The sequence below is a fragment of the Macaca nemestrina genome, chromosome 3 (genome assembly GCF_043159975.1).
Source record: "Macaca nemestrina isolate mMacNem1 chromosome 3, mMacNem.hap1, whole genome shotgun sequence".
NCBI lineage: Eukaryota > Metazoa > Chordata > Mammalia > Primates > Cercopithecidae > Macaca > Macaca nemestrina.
Genome location: NC_092127.1, coordinates 47718721 through 47735945, shown reverse-complemented (window position 1 = coordinate 47735945; position 17225 = coordinate 47718721). Strand labels below are relative to the sequence as shown.

The following is a 17225-nucleotide window of genomic DNA, read 5'->3' as shown; positions in this document are numbered from 1 at the left end:
AGCAATGGCGTGAGCCCCAACAATATCTGAGTGAAGAATATTTGAAGCAGAAGGAAAAACTAGAGCAGAGGCAACTGTGTGACTACGAGTCTAAGGGACAGTTTTCACTTCAGAATGAACACTACAGAGATGCCTGGCTGTGTGAACTTGCTCACCTCACGATGTACTTTCCCTGGGCAATACCATCCTGCTGCGATTTCAGTGTTGCCGTGAGTCACCAGTCACCCTGCAGTGAGACCTAGTCACAAGATTCCAAACAGTTCCTACCCTGTGAGCTCCTTGAGGACAGGGCTGGGATTTAGTCTCTTTTATTTCACAGGCCCAGAGTTCTAGGATGGCAGAATGGTTTCCAGTGCCAGGCCCCACCTGGTTGCTCTCCGTGGGCTTACTGCCCAGGTCTGCCTTGGGACTTGGCTCCCTACTTTCTGGTGCAACACTCTTCGGCCACTCCAACTATGGCTTAAGTGGCCCCAGCTACAGCTTGACCCACTGCTTCATGAGATACAGGTGTTAAGCCTTGGTGAAATTCATGTGGTGTTAAGTCTGCAGTCTCACAGAATACAAGAACTCAGGGGGCATGGCTTCCTCCACCTTGACTTCAAAAGATGATGCTGACTTCTTTGGGACACAGACAGAGACTTTGCACAGGGGCAGAACCACCACAGAGAACCCCCGACAGGGCAGTGCCTCGTGGAGCCAAGAAAATGGGGTTGCCACCAAAATACCAGAACTATGGTTAACAATGTAGAGTTGTAGTCTGGAAAAGTTTCAGGCACGAGACTCCAACCCATGACAACTGAAGCACAGGCTGAGCCTAGGAAAGCCGTGGGATCTGACCTGCCTGAGGCTTTAGGCGTCCAACCCCCGCTCAGTGCCCAGGATGCAGAGTATGAAGTGAAAGGAAATTATTCTCCAACTTTAAGATTTAATATTGTTCTCCTTGTTGGGTTTTGGACTTGTTTCAGATGAGTTATCCCTCTTTTCTTGCTTATTTCCCTATTTTAGAATGGGAATGTCTATTCTATACCTTCGCACGTTGTATTTTGGAAGCAGACAACTTATTTTAATTTCACAGGCTCGTGGTTACAGAACATTTGCCTTCAGGATGAAATCTCACCCATATTTGATTTAGATAAGTATTAGCTAGATGACTAGATTAACTAGATAACTAGATTAACTAGATTTAGATAAGTATTAACTAACAGTATTAACTTTAGAATTAATACTGGAGTGATTTTGAGCCTACTAAGATGGAATGAATATACTTTGCGTTGTATGAAGGGCGTGAATTTAGCAGAGAGGGGAGGGTAGGGGCAGAATGCTATGGTTTGAATGCCTCCACCAAAACTCATGTTGACATTTAACTGTGATTGTGACAGTGTTAAGAAGTGGGATCTTTAACAGGTAATTAGGTACCTCTTTAGGCACTTTCACTAGACAGGGCCCTCACAAATGGATTAATGCAGTTATGGAGGGAGTGAGTTTGTTATTGCATGAGTGGGCTCCTTATTAAAGGGTGATTTTGGCTCAGTTTCCTCTCTGTCTTGTGTGCTTGCTTTCACCTTGTACCCTTCCGCCACAGGATGACCTTTAGCAGATGTCAGTGCCATGCTCATGTACTTCCCATCCTGCAGAACTGTGAGCCAAATGAGCTTGTATCCCTTATGAATTAAGTCTGTGGTGTTCTCTTCTAGCAGCAGAAAATGGATTCAGGCAGCAAGCAGAGCTATAAAATACTTCCTTTTTTTTTTTTTTTTTTTTTTTTTGAGATGGAGTTTCACTTTTGTCGCCCAGGCTGTAGTGCAATGGCATGATCTCGCCTCACCACAACCTCCGCTTCCTGGGTTCAAGCAATTCTCTGGCCTCAGCCTCCCGAGTAGCTGGGACTACAGGAATGCACCATCACACCTGGCTAGTTTCATATTTTTTTAGTAGAAATGGGGTTTCTCCATGCTGGTCAGGCTGATCTCGAACTCCAGACGTTAGGCGATCCGCCTGCTTCGGCTTCCCAAAGTGCTGGGATTACAGTCATGAGCCACCGCGCCCGGCCAATACTTCTTTCCATCTACACTGGCTTCCAATATCATTATTTGATTAGATACCTTTGAGGACATTTTCTATTGCATTCCTCCATGTTTGGCAATCACACTCTATTGTGGAGTATTCTGGCTAAACACTTAGGTTTTTTTTACTTATGCCAGCAGGATGTAGTTGAGCAGGGTAGTGAAAATCCATTGTGATATTGAAAAGCCTCACTGCTAGAAGAGGCCAGGAATGAAATTGTTTACAAAAGTAGCTTAGTAAGCCCTAATTAAAAATTATATCACCCACGGCATTGCTCAATCCCAAGTCAATATTATTGCTGTTTGAAAAATGTGGATTTGAGGATACCACAACTAAAAGGGAGGTAGGGATTGTAAGAGACTTTGGATGAAATGATGAAGATAACTGTAAAGTTCTATAAAAAATTTGAAGCACTGAGATAATATAGACAGAGGGAATAATTATAAAATGAGAGTGATAAGGAAGGTTTGCTTTAAATAAACCAATCAATGAGTGATTTAGATCATGTGTAACAGGAAGATTAGATTTGATACGTTCTTGTGGACAAAAAGGTATTTCTATTGGATACACCTTTATATCTTGCTTAATACTTAAATAAGTGTTAGCTTTTTCTTTCTGTGAGTTATACATAATATATTTTAAAGCAGCCATTTTTATATTTCAGAAACATCTGAAAAGTATAATAATTTAATTATTTGAGTTTATAGAACTTAATTCAGTGAATATTTGTGTCATGGGTTGTGGAAGATTTTGATTTTTTGTGGAAGAGGTCACCACATATATACTATTTTAAAGGGCAGAAAATAGTTGTTTGTATTTTTGTATATTTTGGTTATAAACTGCTTTTAATGACATAGAGTTGAATTTAGGAATGTTTAATCTTCACATTCTTCACTTGATTTGAGTGAGAAAAATAAAATTTTCTTGGTTACAAAATTCTCAAATGATTAACAGTGGTTTATTTAAAAGACTGAAGATACATATTCAGTGACTGTAGAAATGACTACTGCTGTTGTAAACTGATTAACAATCAGTACTTCTATAAATCTAAGTATTTGTTTTTTCTTTTTACTAGTATGACTCTGGAATTTTTCAATTCAGGGACATAATATAATAGAAAAGTTTTGCAAAGGCTTTGTAATTAGACAGACCTGGTCTCAAATGCTGGCTGTCATGTACTTGCTGTGGACCTAGAGCAGCTTACCCAAATGCTACTAACCTTCCTCCATAGGATTATTATAAAGATTAAAGGTGATGCATCTGTTAAGTAACTAATAGAGTGCTTATTAAAAGGTAGGTGTTCAATAAGTATTAATTCCCTCCCTTTCTTTTTCTCACTAGTCCACTTGTGTTTTTAATGGATCATACTTTACCCTAGATTGTATTGTAGGAAGCATCGTGGATGGATGGCTGCTGGAAACCCCCTGCCATAGCCAACTCTTCTTCAATACTTAAGGATTTACCGTGGCTTTGAGTAATGAGAATTTCGGTAAGAAAAAAAAAAAAAAAGATGAAAATAGCATATGGAATTTCCCTAAAAGGTCGTTTGAATTTCAGAGTCTTTGCAATAAGTTACATGGTTATTCTCTAAAGATCTTGGGATGTCATAGATGTATGTTCACATTTGGATTGTTCTTATTTTGAAAATAAATTAAAAAGGTTTTTAAAAACTCTATTGACCATCTTAAGGCTCTTCTTGTCATTATAAATGTGTTATTTCACTTATCCCACTCTTTTGTGTTCTCTAAATGTCTTTGTACACACTAAATTGTGTAGTCTTAGAGGGCAGGGTGTGGTTATCATTCATCTTTTCAGTGTAAACAGAAGGAAGCATGAACAATCAGTGGTTAAGGTGGCAGGTAACACTGCTTCCTGAAACTATAAAAGCTTTGACAACATAAAAGAGGCAGGTGAAAGTATCAAAACTCTGGTAAGTTCTAGGATAAATGATTTTCCTAAATCACCAAGAAAAATTATTAGATAGTCACTCTCGAGATGGAATATAGTATCTGTAGTTGGTTCCATTTTATCCAATTTTTCACCAAATAATATTGATATAATTCATTTTATCAATATTTTATGTGAAGTTAATATAACTAGTGCATCTCTGTTATTAATGCATGTTATTAACCTGTGCTTTATAAATTATTTTGGCCTGCTAAAACAGAGAGAAGGATGAGGAGGAGGTCAAAGATAATATAAAAACATTAAGTGGTGACATTGGTATGTATGTAAATTAACAAATATGTCAACTTTGTTAAATTATCTCTGACATGCATCTGCAGAAATATCTGCTAAGGAATTTTGTGCATAAGAGGCAGAGTTGGAGGTAGGAGAGAAAGCAAAAAAAATAAATTATAGTTTTATTGTTTTTTGATAAGGAGCATTAATTATGAAAATATGAAAAAATTACATCTTTAGACCTAAAAATATGTTGACATGTTATTTTAAACCTCACTTTTTAACTAAAAAATGTAACCATTTGTCTATGATTATATTTTTCAGAAACCACATTTGAGAAGTGTTTCCATCCAGTGCTACTTGTGTTTACTTCTAAACAGTCATTTTCTAACTGAAGCTGGCATTCATGTCTTCATTTTGGGGTAATTTTATCTTTAGGCATAAATAATATTATGTTCATGGTCATGATGACTGTCCTCGGATATCTTTTCCATTAAGTTAGTTTATGTTCAGTTTGCTTATATCTCTAGGTACTCAGTATCTGGGGGATAGAAGGCAGACTATAGAGATTCAGAGGAGGCTGGGTAAACACCTAACTGAGCATTTTTCTACATTGTGGTAATAGTACAAATGAGCATTATAGCCCTCAAATAAATTGGGCCTTTTGATATTTAACTGAGCTTGGAAATGTACCACTTATTGATAGACTACATATTTTTCACGGCAATTAAAAGTAGATATTTAGAGTTTGCTTATGTTACTTCTTATCTGTCCCTGACACTGACTTCTCCTATCCCTTCATCCTTATCCTAGTTCAGTTGAAAACATTTCTTTCTTTATTTAAGCTTTTTGTTGTTTCCTTCTAATAAAATTCTTATGTTTCCATGACTATTAACTTTTTTCTTCTCTCTTAGATGCAGCTAATATACCCAGTTGGCCCAAAGCACCTAACCTATACTTATATAATCTGACTCTCAGTTCAGTTTTACTCTACTAATGCCTTCATGGTATTGGGAACCATAGATTTGTGCAGGTAATTCTTCATCGTAAGACAGATTAGTGTTGACTATCATGCTTCTGTGTAAGATCCATCAGGAAGTGAGGGATTATTTTTCCTCAAGCTGTAAGAATCATTCCAATGTTACTTGGTCAGTATAAGTGTATTTTGTCTGGATATTAAATTTTAATTTTTATGAAATTTATGAAAGTGAGTAAGTATATGGTCATTCAGCCTACACTGGGATGAAGTCTGTAATGTTTATGGAGAAAGCTGCTGCAAGCATAGTAAGCGCATGAGCAACATGAAAGGGGCGTGTTTAATGTTTTGTAAAAAAACATTTACTGTCAAAATCATTACATGAAAATAATTATTACTTATTTTAAGAATTTTACCTATTTATTAGACTTCAAAGTCTCAGTAAATCTCTACGTAAAGGAAACTAGTAATTCATTCAAAATCATTTACTGAGCCTCGCCACACATCTGGCACTGTTTCTATTTCATTGTGATAAATTGAGCCAGTTTATTTATAAAGTATGCCTACAATTAGGCTTTTCTCTAATCAGGTTGGTGAAGCCTCAAGTTATCATAAAATGTCAAAGTTGTACTATATGCTCAATGTTTATGTTCAGCTACAAGGCTGTTGAATGCACAGAGGCAAGGATAACACTGATTTTTTTCACTGGTCAGAATAAAAAAATTATTGATTGCTCTTTTGCTTATAGTATTCATCAAGATGAATAGGCTCCTTCAAAATGCTTTGCTCATGGTTTTTCTTTCAGCTGTTTCAGTGCAGGGCTCCCTAAAACAGAAGCCAACTGGGTGAATGTAATAAGTGATTTGAAAAAAATTGAAGATCTTATTCAAGTGAGTACTCATTTTTCCATATGATGCCTGGTAGAACTGCTATGGAGTTTGTTTCTCTCTGTGTTTTTCTATCTGTCTTAAAGAAACCACACTTGAAACAATAAGATTTTTGTAGAAATTTATGATCTTATAAAGCTCAAAAAGAAATCTTTTCCTTACTGTTTTATAATCTAATTATCTTTAAATCTTAATTTATAAGTGGCCCAGCCTGATGAGTTCTAGTCTGCACAGGTGAGGTATTATCTTCCTGTATCTAGAGAAGCCAGATATCTTGGTGGCACCTGCAGGGAGAATGGCTTGACCCAGAGAAGAGCTGTTGTTGTTTGTGGACTAAAGGCCCTCTTCTCCCACCTTGAGAAAATAGATTGCCTGACCTAAGGAAGTGCTTCCTGCCATAGAAGGTAATATCAGCTTCAGTGGAAGTCTCAATGGCACCAAGCATACCAAAATAGCACCACAAAGTTCTGAAAACTAAATTGTCATTGGATTCACAGCATTAAAAAGTAGGTTAGAACTTGCATGCTAAATCCAAACAGGCTGACTGCATGCTAAAATAGAAGATTTAAATAGGACCAGAGTGTCCTAACATAATAGACATGAAGCCAAGATACAATTGAAAATCACCCATTGTACCAAGAAATAGGAAAGTTACAACTTGAATGAGAAAATATAGTCAACAGACTACAAAATTGAAGGGGATCAGATGTTGGAATTCTCTGACATGGATTTGAAAGCAGACATTATATAAAGTGCTTCAAAAACCAATTACAAATGCCCTTGAAGCAAATGAAAAACTAAATGCCTTAACAAAGAAATAGAAGATATGAAAGGAACCATATAGAAATTATAGAACTGAAAATACAACTGAAATATAAAGCAAACTGTAAAGGCTCATTAGCAGAATGAATAACAGAGGAATGATAGTTAATTTGACAACAGAATACTAGAAAGACAATTGACTTAAAAAAAAGAAAAAGCATCACTGATCTTGAGAACAGTGACAAAAGATCCAGCATTCCTGTGGTTAGTATCATAGGAGAGTATGAGAATACACCAAGTAAAAGAAAGAGATTGGCTGAGTTGATAACAAAACACCACCCATCTATACTATCTATAAGCAGTTCAGTTCTGGTACAATGACATACATTGGTTGAAATTTTAAAAGACAGAAAAAGATATACCATACTATAATGGGTTGAATAGTGTCCCCCCAAATTTCACATCTACTTGGAACCTTAAAATGTGATCTTATTTCAAAATAATATCTTTGCAAATATAATTAATGAAATTAAGATGAGATCATACTAGAGTGGGGTGGGCCCTAAATCCAGTGACTAGTGTCTTTATTGGAAAAGGAAAGGACACAGAGGAACTCACTGGGAAGAAAGCCATGTGAAGACATAGAGGAAGAGATCAGAGTGATGCCCCTATAAGCCAAGGAAGGCCAGGGATTGCCAGGATCCACCAGAACCTTGGGAAAGTCAAGAAAGGATTCTTCTCTAGACCCCTCAGAAGGAACATGGCCCTACCAACATCTTGACTTTGGACTTCCAGTCTCCAGAACTGTAAATGAATAAATTTCTGTTGTTTTAAACCATCCACCTTGTGGTAGTTTATTACAGCAGCTCTAGACTGATACACATGCATACATTAATTATAAAAAGCACAAGTGGCTAGATTAACATCAAATAAAGTAGACTTCACAGAAAATAAGGTTACTAGAATCCAAAGGGACACTACATAATGATAAAAAACAAATCCATGAGGAAAACATAATGTTCTTAAATGTATACACATCAAACAACAAAGCCTCAAACTTTGTGAAGCAAAAAATAATAGGGCTAAAAGAGAAACAGACAAATCCACAATTATTCTTGAGAATTTCACCACCTCCTCCTCTGTAACTAATGGAAGTACTAGACAGAAAATCAGCAAGGGCATAAAAATACAGCATAACCAACCAACAGGATCTAATTTAACACATAGACCACTACACCCAACAACAGCAGAATATACTTTCTTTTATCAAGACTGAATATATACTGAGCCATAAAAGAAACTTTAAAAATTTTTTCAGAACTTAAATCATGCAGAATTTGTTCTCAAACCACAGTGGAATCAAACCAGAAATCAGGAAATTAAATACAATGGGCAAATCTCCAAATGCTTGGAAATTAAATACTATACCTCTGTATAATACGTAGGTCAAAGAGTAAATCTCAAAGGATATTCATAATACATACAATGAAAAAAATGAAATACAGCATATCAAGGTATATGCAATGCAGCTAAAGCAATACTGACAGGGATATTTTTTAAAATCAAATGAATACATGAGAAAAAAAGGAGAATTATCAAATCAAAAATCTATGTTACCACTTCAAGAAACTAGAAGAAGCAGAGCAAAACAAATTCAATACAAGCAGAACAAAGAAAATATTTAAATGTAAGAGCCAAAATTAATGAAATTGAAATCAAGAAAACAATAGAAAAAAGTAATGAAACATAAAACTGGTTATTTGGAAAATCAATACAATTAATCTTTAATAAGACTGACAGAAATAAAAAGAGAGAAGACACAGATCTCAGGAATGAAATGTGAGGCTGTCACTACAGAATCTGCAGTCATTAGAAGGATAATAAGAAAAACTATGAACAGTTTTATGCTCACAGATCTGACAACTTAGAGGAAACGGACCAATTCTTCAGAAACCACAAACTACCAAAACATGTGAAGATGAAATGGACAATCCAAGCACTCCTGTAATCACTATATACATTGAATTCATCATACACAAGCTCCCAAAAAGGGATCTCCAAGCCTGCTGGTTACACTGAAACATTCTATCAAATATTTAGAGAAGCACTAACAACAATTGTACAGTTTCTTCTAGAAAATAGAAGAGGAAGGAGCATTTTCCAGTTGATTTTAGGAGGGCAGTATTGCTCTGATGCTAAAACCAAATAGAGACATTACTAAAAAAGACAACTACAAACAAAACATGCATTTGCCTTACAGTCCAACAATTGTACTCTTAGACATTCATCCTTAATAAATGAAAACTTATATGCACACAAAAATATGTACATGAATGTTCATAGAGATTTTTTCATGACTGCCAAAAACTGGAAACAAATGTGCTTTAGTTGTAAAAACTGTGGCATATTATGTCAGGGAATACTACAGAGTAATAAAAAGGAACAAACTAGTGATACCCACAAGGTGGGTGGATCTCCAGGGTATTATGATGAGTGAAAAAAGCCAATCTTCATAAAGAAACTGGGGTACATTTATAAAACAGAATATTATCCATTGATAAAAAGAAATAAGCTATCAGGCCATGAAAATAAATGGAGAAACCTTCAAAGCCATATTGTTAAGTGAAAGATGGGGATGCCAATCTGAAAAGGCTTCACACTATATGATCCCAACTATGACATTTTGAAAAAGGCAAAGCTATGGAGACAATAAAAAGATCAGTGGTTGCCAGGGGTTCGGAGGGAGGGAGAAATGGCTAGGCAGAGCACAGGCTACTTTTAAAGCAGTGAAAATGTTAATATATGATGATGGGTGGCATTATACATTTGTCACAACCTGTAGAACATACAACACAAATAATGAGCCCTAATATTCTATATAGCTAAGATCATAATAGTGACTCACCGATTATAACAAACACAGCACACTAATGCAAGATATTAACAATAGGGAAATTGGGGTGGAGGACAAAGGGGTGTATAAGTCTTTGTACTTTCTGCTAGTTTTTCTGTAAACCTAAATGACTCATAAAAATGTCTATCAATTCTTTTAAAAGCTAATTTCAGAAGGTTATATACTATATGAGTCCCTTTACGTAACATTCTTGAAATGACAAAATTATAGGAATGGAGAGCAGAGAAGTGCTTACCAGAATTTAGAGAGATTGGGTGATGATGAGGTATGTATAGGGAGAAAGGTGACTTTGGTTATGAAAGAATAGCAGGATAATCCTTGTGGTGATGGAACTATTTTGTGTCTTAACTGTGGTGGTGGTGATGTGAATCTATGCAAGTGATAAAATTGAATAAAACTTCACACATATGCATGCACACATGCTGTGACACATAAAACTTGTGAAATCTGAACAAGGTGACTGCATTGTATTAATGTCAATTTTCTGATTGTAATTCTGTACTGTGGTTATAGAAGATATTACCACTGGGGGAAGCTTGTTGAAGAGTACACAAGATCTTTCTGTATTTACTCTTACAGTTTCATATGAATTTTAAATTATCTCAAAATAAATAAATGAATTAAAAACAATTTAATGTTTTCAGTAGGTTGTGCTCACAATATTTAAAGCAGGGCATAGTTTTTAATATTGTCTAAATTTGTTTCCTTCCAGTCTATGCATATTGATGCTACTTTATATACAGAAAGTGATGTTCACGTGAGTATACTTTTTTCAAAATTGCTATTTGTCTCGTTATCAAAGTTTTTAAAAGTATATTTTTGTAACAACTAAAATATGTGTAGTTTTAAAATCTAACTTTTGGTGTGTTTCTATAATATATGATCAATGAGTTTTACTAGTGATTGTTGAGATGGGACTTGGGGGCAGATAGCTACATAAACGCTATTTTTGTAATGGTGCCAAATCAAAATATTAAAAAAGTCTTTTCCCTCAATGTCAAACAAGATACATTATACGTTTTTGTGATGCAGTTGCATCATGATGCAATTAGATGCAAAAATCAGATTAACTTATTCAATTTAAGAGTAGCCAACATATCAGTTATTTCCAACGCTGTAATGTATCACCATCTGCAATATTTTCCATAAATTGCTTAAAGTCGTCCATGTTCTGCATTTTACATGGTTCTCTACATTTGTCAGAAAAAGATTCTGACCAATTATTCTTTATGTGAGAAAAGAAACATAACCCATGAAATGTATTAGAATTGAAAAGTGATTTTGAACTTGTTTCATTAATACATTGACATTTACTAAGGCATGTAGGATTTGTCATTTTGGTGGTGGTCCTTCCCTTCAGGATTGTTACTAAAACCAAGAAATGAATCCCCAACTTCACCTCAGGGAAAACAAACTCTATGTCCTTCTCCATTATTCTTCAATTGGAACTTCTCTTATATAGATGACTTTCTAAGCATTGGAAAGAAACCATAGCCAGAAACTAGAAAAAAGAGATATTCACCAACCAATTGGGTCATGCTGCTGCACAAAGAAATTTTCTCCCTCCTCTGGCTTCATCATGTATTGTTTTGCTCTGCATTTTTTGTAAAATGGAAAGTAGTCAATTAACCATCAAATTCAGCATCCTGAGATTGCTTTTTTGCAATAAGATAACTTTGCAACCCATGGGTTATAGAAACAACCTTAGACTGAAGTTTAGATTTTAAAACTGACTCCACCACTTTTTACTTGTGTTACCTTGGAAATTACTAAACATTTCTGAAGCTCAGTTTTATTATTGCTGATACGGTGACAGTATTTGTCTTTCAATCCTAAGCAGTGACTGTCGGGGTTAAGGAATATTACCAGTGCTGGGCACATGGGTGTATTTCTTCATTTTTTCATCCATTCAGTAAGCATTTGTGAAGTGCCTGCAGGCTCCCAGGCACTGTGCAAGGTATTGAGAACACAAAGTCAAATAATGGTCAAATCCCTAGATATTCCTTGTTTCCTTTCTTTAAGTTCTTGGTAAAGTAAATGTTGTGGAAAACATATTTTTGTGGCACCTAAGAGCCTTTTCTGATTTGGCCAGCCTGTGAGTGGACATTAGTCCTGCTTTGATTTTTCTAATAAATTTCTTGGAATTTCTTCTCTCCCTCTGGAACTTTGGAAATTGAAAGAATAGTATAATTAGCAGCTACCACTATTTAAAATATTAACGGCCGGGCGCGGTGGCTCAAGCCTGTAATCCCAGCACTTTGGGAGGCCGAGGCGGGTGGATCACGAGGTCAGGAGATCGAGACTATCCTGGCTAACATGGTGAAACCCCGTCTCTACTAAAAATACAAAAAAAAAAAAAAAAAAACTAGCCGGGCGTGGTGGCGGGCGCCTGTAGTCTCAGCTACTTGGGAGGCTGAGGCGGGAGAATGGCGTGAACCCGGGAGGCGGAGCTTGCAGTGAGCCGAGATCACGCCACTGCACTCCAGCCTGGGAGACACAGCGAGACTCCGTCTCAAAAAAAAAAAAATAATAAATAAATAAAATAAAAAATAAAATAAAATAAAATAAAATATTAACAACACAATTTGATCCTAAAACTTCTTACAAATGCACTGTCTATATTGATATTTTCAGAGTCTAAGGCCAGTATTATTACCCTTTCCACAGGGGAAATGTGCTCAGTGAGAAAAACTGGCCACTATTTCTACATTTTCTAGTTTCATGTTCTGTACAATATTGCCATCCTTCTTGATTGTGTTTTATTGGTTTGTTTTGGTTTTTATTTTAAAGCCAAAAGAAAAAAAAATTAAACTGCCTCCTATGTAAAATTTCTTAAGGATATTGTGTATCTTTATAAAATATTTGGATTAACTTTTTGAAAATCAAAATTACATCAGTATGAAAATTAATAATCACAAAAAATTAATTGTTCTTTATAACTTTTATTTTTAGCCCAGTTGCAAGGTAACAGCAATGAAGTGCTTTCTCTTGGAGTTGCAAGTTATTTCACATGAGTCCGGAGATACAGATATTCATGATACAGTAGAAAATCTTATCATCCTAGCAAACAACATCTTGTCTTCTAATGGGGTGAGTTTTCCAACAGTTGCTGAGAGTTGCATCTTGTGTTTTGGGCCTGATTTGAAGAAGTCTTTCATGGACAAGCAGATCCTCCTAAGGGGCACTTAGGAGGAGGAGTCCTTTTCCAGTGGAATGGCATCCAAAAGTGGCACCAACTCCAGCATGCACACAATGCTAAACTGTTCAATGATTTATTCAGTAGACAAACATTTACAGAATCATGCCAGGTAGTGTGCTTCAGTGCTAGAATTATAGTTGCAAACCAGACAGACAGGTCACTGACCTCAAGGTGTTTATTGTCAGGTGCAGTGGATATACATTAATCTAATTACATACTCAAGTGTCTAACATCAATAATAGTAACTCACATTTATTGAGTTATTACAGTGTGGCAGACACTGTTCTTTGAGCTTTAAATTGTTAATTCATTTAATCCTCATGACAAATCTGTGCGATAGTTATCTTTATTTCTATTTGAATGATGAAGAAATTGTAGCACTGAGAGCTTGGATCACTTGCTCCAGTAAAATGAGGAGCCACAATTCTTACCTGAGCAGTCTGTCTGCAGAGTCTGTTATCTCATGAGAAGATAAATGCTTTAAAAGGATAACAATGAAAATATTAATAATTTGAGTATAATCTGGGACATTCCAGGCAACTTGAGCAGTAGAGGGTTCCAGGAGAGTAAATTCTAGGTACTCATTTGATAGGCTGGGGCATCAGCTGTGCAAAGGCCCTGAAGTGCAAATAATTATGACTTTCATGGCAAAACACCAGTGGCCAAAGCAAGGTAGAGAGAAAGCAGTTTTGTAACAAAGAGGCATAATCAAATTAGTTCATTTCATAAAGACTTTTTAGCCCTCAGGAGACAGTATGAAAAAATACCCATAATCCCTGCTGTTAAAGAGGGAGGAAACAGAAATAAACCAACCACTCAGCAAATGAGTGATAAGTTAGTTAGTTATGAAGTCCAGTGGTGAAAAAGGAGGCAGGGAAGGGGGACTGGGGCTCCAGTTAGGGTAGGCTGAACTAATAAGCTGCCATTTGACAAAGATGTGAGGGAATGAGCCTTAAGGGTATCTAGGGACATATGTTCAGGCAGACACAACTGAAAGTGCAAAGACCCTGAACTTGTGTGGGTAGACACCTTGACTTTTCTCTAAAAATGCAATGCTGCTTTATGTCTTTGCTTCAGTGTCACCTTCTCAGTGATTTACCTGTTTACAATTGCAATCCCTTCCCTATTTGAGCACTCCCTGTCCCCTTGTCTGCAGGTCCCATATCTGGAATACGATATATTTTATGTAATGGGTATTGTCTGTTTTTCCCTATGAGAATGTCAGCTTAAAAGGGACAAGTGTTTTTGTTTTTTGTTAGTACTATATCCAAATTCCCAGAACAGTGTCTCATATATATTAAATACTTTATATATGTATGAAATGAATTTATTAAGGTTTATAATACTCTTATGATGTTATCTCCATCTTATTGGTGGAAAGAGTGAGCCATGCAACAGATAACTCATGGCGAAATAAATGATGAGCTCTTTAATGTGAATGTTGATAGTCACCCTCATCATGGCAGAGTGTGATATACATGCTGGAATGCGTGGACAGGACTGCGCAGTCAGAAGACCTGGATGTGAAGAATTTCAGTTGATTATGTCAGTTGAGATGAGTCAATATCTCTGTCTTCCTAGCTGACATGATTATTTTCAGGATCAAATCGGACAGCATTATATGAAACATGACAGTGCTTGGCATAGAGGATGTGCTTGATAAATGTTAGTGATGCTGAATTCCAAATAGTTAATGGATATAAAATCTAATTTTTATTTTTGCTGGCACAGCCTTCATGGTTCAGATGGTCTCTAAAAAGTTTATTCTTAATTGCTACATTTGGAACATTCTAGTTATCCATAAAACTGTGTTTGAATTACAACAATTTGTGGTATTCACCTAAATGGCTCAATTCAACCAGTGGGTGATTACGGTGCATCAGGCCCTGTGCTGAATGCTAGGTAAACAAACGTACTGGCTTTGCCCTTCTGGTAGAGAGCTTAGAGAATAGTATTATAGTATAAAAAGAGTAAAACTTCATAATATGAATAGAATACATGAGATGTTGTGAGAGAGGTCTACATAAGAGGTTCTGAGATGAAAAGATGGGACATTGAGTCCAGCCCTGGGAACCCAGGGGTTCAGAGAAGCCTCCCTAAAAGAGTACTTGAATAATCTTAAGTGTGACTAGCAGCAGCTAAAATAGGAAAGAATGTAACAGAGAGAAAAGCAAAGGCAGAGAGGCATCTAATAGTAAGCTGTGCATGGCAAGGAAAGCCAGATGCTCACTCAGTGTTCCTAGAGCATAACATTGAGGCACAGGGTATATGTGAGATAAATAGGTAAGGAACAGCTCATGAAGAGCCTGTGTGCTATGCAGGGAGGCATGGTCTTTATGCTAGAAGCAGATGATAGGAAACCATTGAAGGGCTCAAAGCAGGAACTCCATGGTCTGACAGACACAAGCTTATTTTTCTCAATGTCCTTAACCCATTAGTGGAAAAATAAACATATATCAAATCTCCCAGTTCTCTTTTCTCATAATTCTTCCTAGTATGCTATTTATTTGATAAAGTTTTCATATCTCAAGACCTCACCATATGGTTCAAATGATATGATATTCCCATTCCCATGAATGTATATTTAATTTAATTATAAATTGCCAATTTAATCTTTCTTTATATTTTGCAGAATATAACAGAATCTGGATGCAAAGAATGTGAGGAACTAGAGGAAAAAAATATTAAAGAATTTTTGCAGAGTTTTGTACATATTGTCCAAATGTTCATCAACACTTCTTGATTGCAACTGATTCTTTATAAAGTGTTTCTGTTACTAACGAACATCACTCTGCTGCTTAGACATAACAAAACACTCGGCATTTCAAATGTGCTGTCAAAACAAGTTCTTCTGTCAAGAAGATGATCAGTATTTGGATCAGATGAACTCTTAGAAATGAAGGCAGAAAAATGTCATTGAGTAATATAGTGACTATGAACTTCTCTCAGACTTACTTTACTCATTTGTTTTTAATTTATTATGGAAATTGTACATAATTTGTGGAATAATGTAAAATGTCGAATAAAAACGTGTGCAAATGTTGTTATTTGAAGTCGCACTGATATTTTACCTATTATCGCAAAATAGCATTTGTTTAAGGGTCAAATTATGTAGTGGCGGGGATGGGAACCAATGCTGCAGGTCAACAGCTACATTGGTATGTTCCTGCCAGTGTGGAGCCACTGACTACTAACTCTTATTGACTTCTTACTAAGCATTGCAAACAGAGGAAGAATTTGTTCTCAATAAGAAAAAGAAGAACTATACGTGAATCCTCTTCTTTACACTGTAATTTCGTTATTGATCTATAAAGCAACTGTTATGAAATAAAGAAATTGCAATAGCCGGCATATAATGTCCATCAGTAAATCTTGGTGGTGGTGGCAATAATAAACTTCTACCGATAGGCAGAATGCTGTGCAAGCTTGTCCAACCCATGGATTGCAGGCCATATGCGGCCCAGCACAACTTTGAATGTGGCCCAACACAAATTCATAAATTTCATTTTTAGCTCATCAGCTGTCATTAGTGGTAGTGTATTTAAAGTGCAGCCCAAGACAATTCTTCTTATTCCATTGTGGCCCAGGGAAATCAAAAGATTGGATGCGCCTGATATAGAAAACTAATAGTGACAGTGTTTATATTTCATGCTTTCCCAAATACAGGTATTTTATTTTCACATTCTTTTTGCCATGTTTGTATAATTTTTAAAAAGCCCTGTTGATTTGTTGGAGCCATTGTTATCTGACAGAAAATAATTGTTTATATTTTTTGGACTACACTGTCTAAAATTAGCAAGCTCTCTTTTAATGGAACTATAATAAAGATGGAATATTTTTGTTTTATTATACATTTATTTCATCTTAATTCAATTCTGGTAATACTGAGTGACTGTGGGGTGGGAATTTTTTTTTAAGTTTATTTATTATTATTATACTTTAAGTTCTAGGGTACATGTGCATAACGTGCAGGTTTGTTACATATGTATACTTGTGCCATGTTGGTGTGCTGCACCCATCAACTCGTCAGCACCCATCAACTCGTCATTTACATCAGGTAAATTATCTCTTAAGAATTCGATTTCTCTCCATTCCACAGTAAAAACTGGTTCTCTGTTGAAACATTCTTCTATCACCCCAGTGCCCTATCCATGTATATGGGTCTTATTGCTCTAGTCAATGGTGCTTATAAATATCTTGTGAGAAACTTTAGAAGAAATCTGTATCCTATTTGACTTTCAA

At 36.0% G+C, this 17225-nt stretch overlaps 1 protein-coding gene across 5 annotated transcripts in view; it reads left to right on the top strand.

The window, feature by feature from the left end:
* Positions 1–16836, top strand: part of LOC105493292 (interleukin 15) — a 98752-nt gene extending 81916 nt beyond the window's left edge. For 2 of the 5 annotated variants that reach the window (XM_011760831.3, XM_011760830.3), the window contains exons 3-8: positions 3443–3553; positions 4570–4667; positions 6027–6111; positions 10497–10541; positions 12737–12874; positions 15616–16836. In XM_011760831.3, the coding sequence (XP_011759133.1) occupies positions 3542–3553; positions 4570–4667; positions 6027–6111; positions 10497–10541; positions 12737–12874; positions 15616–15726 (489 nt within the window). In that variant the 5' untranslated portion in view covers positions 3443–3541 and the 3' untranslated portion in view covers positions 15727–16836. Of the gene's footprint in view, positions 1–3442; positions 3554–4569; positions 4668–5159; positions 5279–6026; positions 6112–10496; positions 10542–12736; positions 12875–15615 lie in introns of those variants that run through there. The other 3 variants (XM_071092998.1, XM_071093000.1, XM_071092999.1) reach the window with 3 other exon arrangements.
* Positions 16837–17225: the final 389 nt, after the last annotated feature.